The sequence below is a fragment of the Pristiophorus japonicus genome, chromosome 20 (genome assembly GCF_044704955.1).
Source record: "Pristiophorus japonicus isolate sPriJap1 chromosome 20, sPriJap1.hap1, whole genome shotgun sequence".
Classification (NCBI taxonomy): Eukaryota; Metazoa; Chordata; class Chondrichthyes; family Pristiophoridae; genus Pristiophorus; species Pristiophorus japonicus.
The window spans coordinates 93,106,392-93,118,685 of record NC_091996.1 but is presented as its reverse complement, the minus strand read 5'-3'; the positions used below and the strand labels follow the sequence as shown (position 1 = coordinate 93,118,685).

The following is a 12,294-nucleotide window of genomic DNA, read 5'->3' as shown; positions in this document are numbered from 1 at the left end:
ATTCCACAGGTTCACCACTCTCTGGGTGAAGAAGTTCCTCCGCATCTCGGTCCTAAATGGCTTACCCCTTATCCTTAGACTGTGACCCCTGGTTCTGGACTTCCCCAACATTGGGAACATTCTTCCTGCATCTAACCTGTCTAACCCCGTCAGAATTTTATATGTTTCTATGAGGTCCCCTCTCATTCTTCTGAACTCCAGTGAATACAAGCCCAGTTGATCCAGTCTTTCTTGATAGGTCAGTCCCGCCATCCCGGGAATCAGTCTGGTGAACCTTCGCTGCACTCCCTCAATAGCAAGAATGTCCTTCCTCAGGTTAGGAGACCAAAACTGTACACAATACTCCAGGTGTGGCCTCACCAAGGCCCTGTACAACTGTAGCAACACCTCCCTGCCCCTGTACTCAAATCCCCTTGCTATGAAGGCCAACATGCCATTTGCTTTCTTAACCGCCTGCTGCACCTGCATGCCAACCTTCAATGACTGATGTACCATGACACCCAGGTCTCTTTGCACCTCCCCTTTTCCTAATCTGTCACCATTCAGATAACACCTGGAAGTTTTCAACTTTACTCTAGAACAATCATTGTTATAAACAGAAATAAGTCAGCAGAGTCAAAGTGCCTGTCCCTTTTCTGACTGCCTTCTAATCCAAATGTTCAGTCCTAGTCCCTCCCGTCCACCTCCTCCCCCTCCAACACCCTCCTCCTCCCTCCACCCCCCACTCCCTCCTCCTCCCCAACCCCTCCTCCTTCTGCCCTCCTCCCCACTCCTCCCTCTTCCCCCCCCACTCCCTCCCTCCCCACTCCCTCCCCCTCTCCCCCTTGTCCTTCTAGGCGGTAGAGGTCGCGGGTTTGGGAGGTGCTGCCGAAGAAGCCTTGGCGAGTTGCTGCAGTGTATCTTGTAGATGGTACACACTGCAGCCAGGGGGCGCCGGTGGTGGAGGGAGTGAGTGTTGAAGGTGGTGGGTAACGTGCCCATCAAGTGGGCTGCTTTGTCCTGGATGGTGTCGAGCTTCTCGAGTGTTGTTGGAGCTGCAACTCACCCAGGCAAGTGGAGAGTGTTCCATCACACTCCTGACTTGTGTGTTGTCGGTGGTGGAGAGGCTTTGGGGAGTCAGGAGGTGAGACACTCGCCGCAGAATACCCACAGTCTCTGACCCGCTCTCATAGCCACGGAGTTTATGCAGAAAGCCCCCCGACCAACACCCCACCCAGAGTGGATGAAGTCCCTCCTCCCGGGGACCCAGTGTCAGCGAGGAAAATGACACTTTGGGGAAAGTTTCCGTGCGATTACAGCTCCCTGTGAAAGAAGGGGAATTGCATCTCGAAGTAACCCAACCCGACCCCTTCACTGAGCACACTCACCAGGCTGGGGAACTCCAAGACCAGTTTGAAAGAGGACTTCGGCTCTTCTCTCACATCGACTGGGGGGAGAAACAGGGCAAAAGGTGAGACCGAGTTACAGGCCAGAGCACCGTTCATCAGCTCACTGTGCAATGAAACAACCCTCGCCCGCGCCCCAATATCGCCGAGGCTCGATAACCTCAGTGTGGGGCTCAAACGCAGTGGCGACAGGGGCCCAGGGCTCAATCCCAGTCAGGACCAGCCGCTGGGGCCTTTACAAACGGACTAAGAACGACTCCCATTTCTATCGTGCCTTTCACCACCTCAGGACGTCACAAAGCGCTTCATATTTTTTGAAGTGTGGTCGCTGTTGTAATGTGGGAAACGCGGCAGCCAATCTGCGCACAGCAAGCTCCCACAAACAGCAATGTGATAATGACCCAGATCATCTGTTTAAGTGATGTTGGTTGAGGGATAAATATTGGCCCCAGGACACCGGGGAGAACTTCCCTGCTCTTCTTCCAATAATGGCCGTGGGATCTTTTACATCCACCGAAGGGGCAGATGGAACCTCGATTTAATGTCTCCTCTGAAAGACGGCCCCTCCGACAGTATGGCGCTCCCTCAGTACTGTCCCTCCGACAGTATGGCACTCCCTCAGTACTGCCCCTCCGACAGTATGGCGCTCCCTCAGTACCGCCCCTCCGACAGTGTGGCACTCCCTCAGTACTGCCCCTCCGACAGTGTGGCGCTCCCTCAGTACTGCCCCTCCGACAGTGCGGCGCTCCCTCAGTACTGCCCCTCCGACAGTGCGGCGCTCCCTCAGTACTGCCCCTCCGACAGAGCGTCGCTCCCTCAGTACTGGCACTGGGAGTGTCGACCTGGTTTATGAGCTCTGGACTGGGGCTCGAACCCACAACCTCCTGGCACAGAGCGGGCATGGTTGCAATGTGCACGCCCCTCCCTGCCAGCAATCTCACCATCGCTCCAGTCCCCCCTTTGAAATGCCAGCACGGGGCTGCTGGTAGAAAATACACAGCAGCTAATTGCCCAGAGCAGCCGTGGTGGGCAAGCACATTGTGTAAGGTGCTGACATAGTGATTGGAAGCCGCCCAGCCCAGCCCTGCCCTCGAGTGCTGCCGTCACACTACCTCTGGGGATGTCGCTTTTCCTGATCGAGATGATGGAATCTAGGCCTAAAGTACCCATCACCGGCAAGGAATTGTTGGACGATCTCCGACTTGGGACATTGCTGTCCACCAACGGCACACTGCCCACGTCTTCCATTCTTCCGTTTCCTTCTTCCTGCAAGACAAAAACATTGTGAGCGATGGGGACGGAGCAAGCCTGGCGCGCATAGTGACAGACTGCTCCTTCAACTGGCCTCCTCACAAGACGCACAGATTTGGGGGCAGAAAACAGAAAATATAACCCCCTGTACCTGCCCTGGGAGTGGTGATGGGACAGTGTAGAGGGAGCTTTACTCTGTATCTAACCCCCTGTACCTGCCCTGGGAGTGTTTGATGGGACATTGTAGAGGGAGCTTTACTCTGTATCTAACCCGTGCTGTACCTGCCCTGGGAGTGTTTGATGGGACAGTGTAGAGGGAGCTTTACTCTGTATCTAACCCCATGCTGTACCTGCCCTGGGAGTGTTTGATGGGACATTGTAGAGGGAGCTTTACTCTGTATCTAACCCGTGCTGTACCTGCCCTGGGAGTGTTTGATGGGACAGTGTAGAGGGAGCTTTACTCTGTATCTAACCCCCTGTACCTGCCCTGGGAGTGTTTGATGGGACAGTGTAGAGGGAGCTTTACTCTGTATCTAACCCCCTGTACCTGCCCTGGGAGTGTTTGATGGGACAGTGTAGAGGGAGCTTTACTCTGTATCTAACCCCGTGCTGTACCTGCCCTGGGAGTGTTTGATGGGACAGTGTAGAGGGAGCTTTACTCTGTATCTAACCCCCTGTACCTGCCCTGGGAGTGTTTGATGGGACAGTGTAGAGGGAGCTTTACTCTGTATCTAACCCCGTGCTGTACCTGCCCTGGGAGTGTTTGATGGGACAGTGTAGAGGCCACAAGCCAGGCGCCGCGTTGCGCCATTGATGGTAAATAGCTCGAGGCTAGGTTGGGGGGCAGGCATTAGGAAAGTGACTTCCAAAGTTATTTTAAAAGATTAAAGGTTGATAAAGGTTCTCAATTTATTTCAAAAGTTTCTAAGATATGTTAAAATGTTTTAAGAAGTTTCTAAGAATTGTTAAAAATCTAAGATGTAAGTCAATAATAGATTATAAAAGTTTCCCCAATTTAAAAAGTTTTTAAAAGTTGTTAAAGGTCAAAGATATAAGTTAATAATAAAGATGTTTAAAAGTATTTCGGTTGAGAGTCTAAAATGTAAGTTTTAAAAGTTCTCCTAAATTGTTTTATAAGTTTAAAAGTTGGTTCAAAGTTTAACAATTAATTAAAAGTTGGTTGGGAGTATGAGACGAAGCCACTTCTCGGTCCCTTCAGCCGGTTCGGAGCTGTAGGCAACTCGACTTATCGAGCTGTGCCCGGTCTCCATTGTCTTGGACCCCCTTGCCACTGGACCTTGCTCAGCTAAGCCCGTGTGGTTGCCGGTGTGCAGCGGCCACCCCACGTTAAAAGAATTCACGCACAGGCATCTTCCACTCCAGTATGAGGTTCGGGACCTGGAACGTCAGGACACTCGTGGACAATCCCAACAGCAACAGGCCGGAACGCCGCACCGCCATAATTGCCCGGGAACTCAGAGGTTTTGACATTGACATCGCCGCCCTAAGCAAGACCCGGGGGGCAGGGGAAGGCCAGTTGAAGGAACATGGTAGAGGTTACACCTTCTTCTGGAAAGGGAAACCAGAGGCAGAACGCCGCCTTCATGGAGTCGGCTTTGCCGTCAAGAATGAGTTGGTCGACCGCTTCAAAGACTCCCCTTGTGGGGTCAACGAACGCCTCATGACTCTCCATATCACCCTATCCCGGAACCAATGTGCCACAGTCATCAGTGCGTACGCCCCAACACTCAATGCAACGGATGAGGCTAAAGAGGGTTTTTATTCCAACCTCGAGACATCCTTGTCCCGTGTCCCCACGGGTGACAAATTGATCCTCCTGGGTGATTTTAATGCCAGGGTTGACAAAGACACAACCCTCTGGGGAGGCGTGATTGGCAGAGAGCGGGTAGGGAAAGCCAATTCCAGTGGTACCCTGCTCCTGACAAAATGTCTGGAACATGAACTCCTCATCACCAACACCCTGTTCCGCCAGAGGGACAAATACAAGGCATCGTGGCAACACCCTCGCTCCAAACACTGGCACCTGCAGGGCTATGTCATCGTCCGAGCCAGGGATTGCAAGGATGTGCACATCATCCACACCATGACAGGAGCTGACGACTGCTGGACGGAACATCGCCTAATCCGATCCATCATCGATATAAACATAGCCCCAAAGCAGAGGGGACAGCAGAAGCAGTTCCACAAAAAGGTTAATGCTAAGGCATTTAAAGACCCAGCTAAGAGAGCCTATACAGCCAGTGCCTCACAGCCAATCTGGCGTGCCTTGCTGACCCCGAGATGCTGAATGCCCACAGTGCTTGGTCTGCCCTCCAGGCCTCTATAACCAGTGCCTATGAAGAGACACTTGGTCACTCAACCAGAAAACATCAGGACTGGTTTGATGAAAATGATCAGGAGATCGAAGAACTAATAGATCGCAAGCGCAAAGCATTTCTGAGCCTCAAGCAACAACCCAACTCGGGAGCTGCAAAACAATGTTACAGACAGCTCAAGGCTCAGGTCCAACAAAAAACCCGGGACCTAAAGAACAGGCGGTGGATGGAGAAAGCGCAGGTGATACAACAACTAGCCGACAGCCACGACACTCGAAGATTCTTCGCTGCAGTCAAGGCCACCTACGGTCCAAACTCCCAAGGCCCCACCCGACTCCTGGCCAAGAACGGGGAAATACTGATCAAGGACACCGAGGCAGTCAGGGCCCGATGGAAGGAGCACATTGAAGATCTCCTCAATCGAGACTCTGCCTTTGACTCGAGTGTTCTCGATTCCATCCCGCAGCATGCGACCCGCCACCACCTCAGTGAAACCCCAACGCTGCACGAGGTTGGCAAAGCCATTAAACAGCTCAAGAATGACAAGGCTACGGGTGCGGATGGAATCCCTGCTGAGGCGCTAAAATATGGCGGAGGTGCTGTTGGAGCGGATACATGACTTCATCTCTCTCATCTGGAGGGAGGAGAGCATGCTGGGAGATGCAGTGATTGCGACCATTTTTAAAAAGGGGACAAGTCCGACTGCAGCAACTACAGGGGAATCTTCCTGCTTTCAGCCACTGAGAAAGTTGTCGCTAGAGTCCTCCTCAACCGTCTTCTCCCAGTGGCCGAGGAGCTCATCCCGGAATCACAATGCGGATTTCGTCCCCTACGGGGCACAACAGACATGGTCTTTGCAGCTCGTCAGTTGCAGGAAAAATGTAGGGAGCAGCGCCAGCCCTTATACATGGTCTTCTTCGATCTTACAAAGGCCTTTGACACTGTCAACCGTGAGGGGTTATGCAGCGTCCTCCTCCGTTTCGGATGCCCTCAAAAGTTTGTCAACATCCTTCGCATGCTCCACAACGACATGCAGGCCGTGATCCTTACCAACGGATCCATCTCAGACCCAATCCACGTCCGGGCCGGGGTCAAACAGGGCTGAGTCATCGCCCCAACCCTCTTCTCAATCTTCCTCGCCGCCATGCTCCACCTCACAGTCAACAAGCTCCCCGCTGGAGTGGAACTAAACTACAGAACCAGTGGGAAGCTGTTTAACCTACGCCGCCTCCAGGCCAGGTCCAAGATCACCCCAACCTCTGTCATTGAGCTGCAGTACGTGGACGATGCCTGCGTCTGCGCACATTCTGAGGCTGAACTCCAGGATATAGTCGATGTATTCACCGAGGCATATGAAAGCATGGGCCTTACGCTAAACATCCGTAAGACAAAGGTCCTCCACCAGCCTGTCACCGCCGCACAGCTCTGCCCTCCAGTCATCAAGATTCATGGCCCGGCCCTGGACAACGTGGACCATTTCCCATACCTCGGGAGCCTCTTGTCAACAAAGGCAGACATTGATGCGGAGATTCAACACCGCCTCCAGTGCGCCAATGCAGCCTTCGGCCGCCTGAGGAAAAGTGTGTTTGAAGACCAGGCCCTCAAATCTACCACCAAACTCGTGGTCTATAGGGCTGTAGTAATACCCACCCTCCTGTATGGATCTCAGGCATGGACGATGTATAGAAGGCACCTCAAGTCGCTGGGGATATATCACCAGCGATGTCTCTGCAAGATCCTGCAAATCCCCTGGGAGGACAGGCGCACCAACATCAGTGTCCTCGCCCAGGCCAACATCCCCAGTATTGAAGCACTGACCACACCCGATCAGCTTCGCTGGACAGGCCACATAGTTCGCATGCCAGATACGAGACTCCCTAAGCAAATGCTTTATGCGGAGCTCCTTCATGGTAAACAAGCCAAAGGTGGGCAGCGGAAACGTTATAAGGACACCCTCAAAGCCTCCCCCTGGTAAAGTGCGACATCACCACTGACACCTGGGAGACCCTGGCCGCAGACCGCCCGAGGTGGAGAAAGTGCATCCGGGAGGGCGCTGAGCTCTTTCAGTCTCGATGCAAAGAGCATGAAGAGGCCAAGCGCAGGCAGCGGAAGGAGCGCGCGGCAAACCAGCCCCACCCACCCCTTCCCTCGACGAATGTCTGTCCCACCTGTGACAGAGTCTGTGGCTCTTGTATCGGACTGTTCAGCCACCAGAGAACTCACTTTGGGAGTGGAAACAAGTCCTCCTCGATTCCGAGGGACTGCCTATGATAATGATGAGTGTAGAGGGAGCTTTACTCTGTATCTAACCCCGTGCTGTACCTGCCCTGGGAGTGTTTGATGGGACATTGTAGAGGGAACTTTACTCTGTATCTAACTCGTGCTGTACCTGTCCTGGGAGTGTTTGATGGGACAGTGTCGAGGGAGCTTTACTCTGTATCTAACCCCGTGCTGTACCTGCCCTGGGAGTGTTTGATGGGACAGTTTAGAGAGAGCTTTACTCTGTATCTAAACCGTGCTGTACCTGTCCTGGGAGTGTTTGATGGGACAGTGTCGAGGGAGCTTTACTCTGTATCTAACCCCGTGCTATACCTGCCCTGGGAGTGTTTGATGGGACAGTGTAGAGGGAGCTTTACTCTGTATCTAACCCCATGCTGCACCTGCCCTGGGAGTTTTTGATGGGACAGTATAGAGGGGGTTATGGCGAACATTCCTCCTGCAACCAAAAAATGGTTAGCTGATGCTTCATTGGATCTTGAGGTTCACAATATGGCACCACATTTGCATACCGCAGGTTTAGACTGGTTTATCCAGGTTTACTTGGGTTTAGACAGGTTTTCCCCTGGTTTACACGGGTTTACGGTGGTTGTGAAATACACTATATAAATGCAATTCTTTTCCTGGGTTTATCTGGGGCTTTGTTGGTTGGGGGAGGGGGGGTTGGAAGTTTTCTGGGTTTGTTTTGGTTCTATTGGGTTTTAGAAACATAGAAACATAGAAAATAGGTGCAGGAGTAGGCCATTCGGCCCTTCGAGCCTGCACCACCATTCAATGAGTTCATGGCTGAACATGCAACTTCAGTACCCCATTCCTGCTTTCTCACCATACCCCTTGATTCCCCTAGTAGTAAGGACTAGATCTAACTCCTTTTTGAATATATTTAGTGAATTGGCCTCAACAACTTTCTGTGGTAGAGAATTCCACAGGTTCACCACTCTCTGGGTGAAGAAGTTTCTCCTCATCTCAGTCCTAAATGGCTTACCCCTTATCCTTAGACTGTGACCCCTGGTTCTGGATTTCCCCAACATTGTGAACATTCTTCCTGCATCTAACCTGTCTAAACCCGTCAGAATTTTAAACGTTTCTATGAGGTCCCCTCTCATTTTTCTGAACTCCAGTGAATACAAGCCCAGTTGATTTAGTCTTTCTTGATAGGTCAGTCCCGCCACCCCGGGAATCAGTCTGGTGAACCTTCGCTGTACTCCCTCAATAACAAGAATGTCCTTCCTCAGGTTAGGAGACCAAAACTGTACACAATACTCCAGGTGTGGCCTCACCAAGGCCCTGTACAACTGTAGCAACACCTCCCTGCCCCTGTACTCAAATCCCCTCGCTATGAAGGCCAACATGCCATTTGCTTTCTTAACCGCCTGCTGTACCTGCATGCCAACCTTCAATGACTGATGTACCATGACACCCAGGTCTCGTTGCACCTTCCCCCTTCCTAATCTGTCACCATTCAGATAATAGTCTGTCTCTCTGTTTTTACCACCAAAGTGGATAACCTCACATTTATCCACATTATACTTCATCTGCCATGCATTTACCCACTCACCTAACCTATCCAAGTCACTCTGCAGCCTCATAGCATCCTCCTCGCAGCTCACACTGCCACCCAACTTAGTGTCATCCGCAAATTTGGAGATACTACATTTAATCCCCTCGTCTAAATCATTAATGTACAATGTAAACAGCTGGGGCCCCAGCACAGAACCTTGCGGTACCCCACTAGTCACTGCCTGCCATTCTGAAAAGTACCCATTTACTCCTACTTTTTGCTTCCTGTCTGACAACCAGTTCTCAATCCACGTCAGCACACTACCCCCAATTTTTGTGGGTTTGATTGGAGTTTTGGGTTTATTTGGGGTTTATGCCGGATTATTTCAGGTTATTTTGGTTTAGTTCGGGTTTTGTTCGTTTATTGTGCTGTTATTTAGGGTTTATTTGGGATGATTGGGAGATTTATGGTGTTTATTAGGGTTATTGGGGATTATTGGAGAATTTATGGGGTTTATTTGGGGTTATTTGGGATTATTGGGGGAGTTATGGGGTTATTTGAGGTTTATTTGGGATTTATGAGGATTATTTGGGGTTTGTTTAGGGTTATTTGGGATTATTGGAGGATTTATGGGGTTTATTTATGGGTTTTATTCGGGTTATTGGGGGATTTATGGGGTTTATTTGAGGTTTATTTGGGATTTATGAGGATTATTTGGGGTTTGTTTAGGGTTATTTGGGATTATTGGAGGATTTATGGGGTTTATTTATGGGTTTTATTGGGGGATTTATGGGGTTTATTTGGGATTTATTAGGTTTATTTGGGATTATTAGACTTGCTCACCTGTCGCTCTCTCTCGGGTTCTCCGGCCGCCGCGCACCCAAACTTGCCGCTCGAGCCCCGCCCTGACTGACAGCCGCACGCCCAATCAGCGCGCCGCCCGCCGCCGCCGCCCCGCCCTCCGACCAATGGGAGGCGTGCGTGGGCCGCAGCACGCTGGGTTGACCGTTGGTTGCCGTTTCCCTGGCAACCGCGGGGAGAGGGGGGGCGGGGACCGGCCGCCCGTCAATCACCCGCCGGCGGCCTCGTTGATTGGCCGCCGCCGTTGTCCCGGGAAACCAGCGCGCCTTCGCCATTTTGTGAATGGAGCCTTAAAGGGGAAGTCCATGATTTCCCCCAAAACTGATTGTCAGGCCAGATTTTAATTCTTGGCCTTTCTGCCCTTCCCCCTCAATACTCCTCATAGTGACATGGGGTCATGGGGAACATGGGGACATGGGGAGCATGGGTGTAATGTCTGTAAGCTTGAAATGTTTATAGCTCCACACTGTGGATGTGGACATATTGTGTACTGCAAGTGCAGGGTTAATAATAAACAGCCCAGGCAGATTTTCGGAGCCTTCCGAGAGAGCTGCCTGCCATGTTAGGAAGCTGTCTATGCTGTGTTCTGTGAAGATATCACATTTGGCGATGGAAGATTGTTGTTGAGGCCAATTCACTAAATATATTCAAAAAGGAGTTAGATGAAGTCCTTACTACTAGGGGGATCAAGGGGTATGGCGAGAAAGCAGGAATGGGGTACTGAAGTTGCATGTTCAGCCATGAACTCATTGAATGGCAGTGCAGGCTAGGAGGGCCGAATGGCCTACTCCTGCACCTATTTTCTATGTTTCTATGTTTCTATGTAAGATGGGATTTTTCGGATGATTTAAAGCTTAAATTTTGTTGGTGAAGGATTCAGCCGGCCGACAGAGAGACTTTGGAAATTTCTGTCTTTGGAAAAAGCAACAAAATCCAAGGTACAATACAGCACACGGTGTGAACAGCTCGAGATTAAAATGGCAGGTGTATTAGGACATTTGGGAGAATATAGACACGACCGGGATTGTCTTAAAGCTTATGTGGATCGGCTAGAAATGTATTTCACTGCATATAACACAATCAAAGTTCCAGACAATGCAGTCCAGAACCGGGTTGTGTTGGAACATAAGAAAGCGATCTTCTTATCGGAGGCAGGTCCAGCATTATATGACACTTTTGTAAATCTGCTTGTGCCTGACGAGCCAAAGGACACAACGCTTAAAGAGATTTTAAGCTGGAGCAGCATTATAATCCCAAACCGTTAGAAATTGCTGAAAGCTATCATTTCGGGATTCAGAATCAAAAGGCTGATGAAAGTATCAGTGATTACATCATTGCATTAAAGAAGCTATCGATGCACTGTAATTTTGGAAACTTTCAAAACTGAGCATTACGGGATCGTTTTGTTTGTGGGGTGAAAAATGATGCGATCAGAAGGAAGTTATTGATGACGGATGACTTGACTTTTGAGATTGCTTGTCAGACAGCGAGGTCGATGGGCATGGCCGAACAATATTCCCAAGAATTAAATAATGATTACGGTCGTCAGTCAACCGAGGTAAATCACCTGCAGGTTCAGGGTAAAAGACGGTGGGGGCCCAAAGTCTCAGGAACTGGAAATTCTAACAGAGCGTCGAAGTCGTGCTATAGGTGCCTGGGACAACACATTGTTCAAAGTTGTCCATACGTGAAGGCAGAGTGTTTCTTCTGCAGAAAGACTGGGCATCTTGTGAAGGCATGCCGACTGAAGGGTAAACCAGCTTTCAAAGCTATGAGTCCAGCGTTCAAAGTTATGAGCAGAAATCCCAAGAGACTACATAGCATGGAAGAACAACAACAGGACGAGGAGATGTTAGAGTCACACGTCATCAGGAGCACGAGGTTAACGGACAGCGATTCGGAAAGCATCAAAATCCACATAGATGTTGCGGATTCAAGATACCAATGGAAATTGACATGGGTGCATCCGTGAGTGTTGTACTGGAGTCACTGTACCTCGACAAATTGCGTGATTTCCAACTGGAGAGGCTACGAGTAGCTGCGAGGCTACCCGGGAGAGAAAATTCCTGTGGTAGGTCGTATCACCGAACCGGTGAAATATAAAGATCAATTTCAGAACTTGCCTCTAATAGTAGTGAAAGGAGACAAGTCTGCCTTAGTAGGAAGAAATTGGTTGAGCTCACTGAAGCTGGATTGGAATAAGATTTTCTGTGTGGAAGTGAGATTTTCATCAACGGATGAGGTTATCAAGAAGTATCCGAAGGTGTTCTGCGAAACGAGCAGTCCGATCCAAGGCTTCAAGGTGAGTATCAGGGTACAGAAGGACGCTAGATCGGTTTACTACAAGCCACGTTCCGTACCATATGCACTCAAGGAGAAAGTTGAGCAAAAATTCAAAAGACTAGAGACTGAGAACATTATTTGTAAGATAGATCGATGTAATTGGGCTGCACCCATTGTTGTTGTACCTAAGTCCGATGGTAAGGTAAGATTGTGTGGTGATTATAAAGTAACCGTAAAGCAGGTTCTAGAGGGTAATATCCCCAATACATTGCCAAATATAGAAGATATGTTCACAACACTGACAGGTGGTCAGATCTTCTCAAAACTGGATCTTACGAATGCCGACTTACAGCTTGAACTTGATGAGAAGTCCAAGTCATGTTTGACTACAAATACTCAT

At 50.1% G+C, this 12,294-nt stretch overlaps 1 protein-coding gene across 1 annotated transcript in view; it reads right to left on the bottom strand.

Moving 5' to 3' along the window:
* Positions 1-9,620, bottom strand: part of dnah2 (dynein, axonemal, heavy chain 2) — a 242,216-nt gene extending 232,596 nt beyond the window's left edge. Inside the window, 3 exon segments of the mRNA XM_070863165.1 lie at positions 1,368-1,426; positions 2,498-2,651; positions 9,594-9,620. Coding sequence (XP_070719266.1) covers positions 1,368-1,426; positions 2,498-2,633 — 195 coding nt within the window. The 5' untranslated portion in view covers positions 2,634-2,651; positions 9,594-9,620.
* Between the last annotated feature and the right edge of the window lie 2,674 nt (positions 9,621-12,294).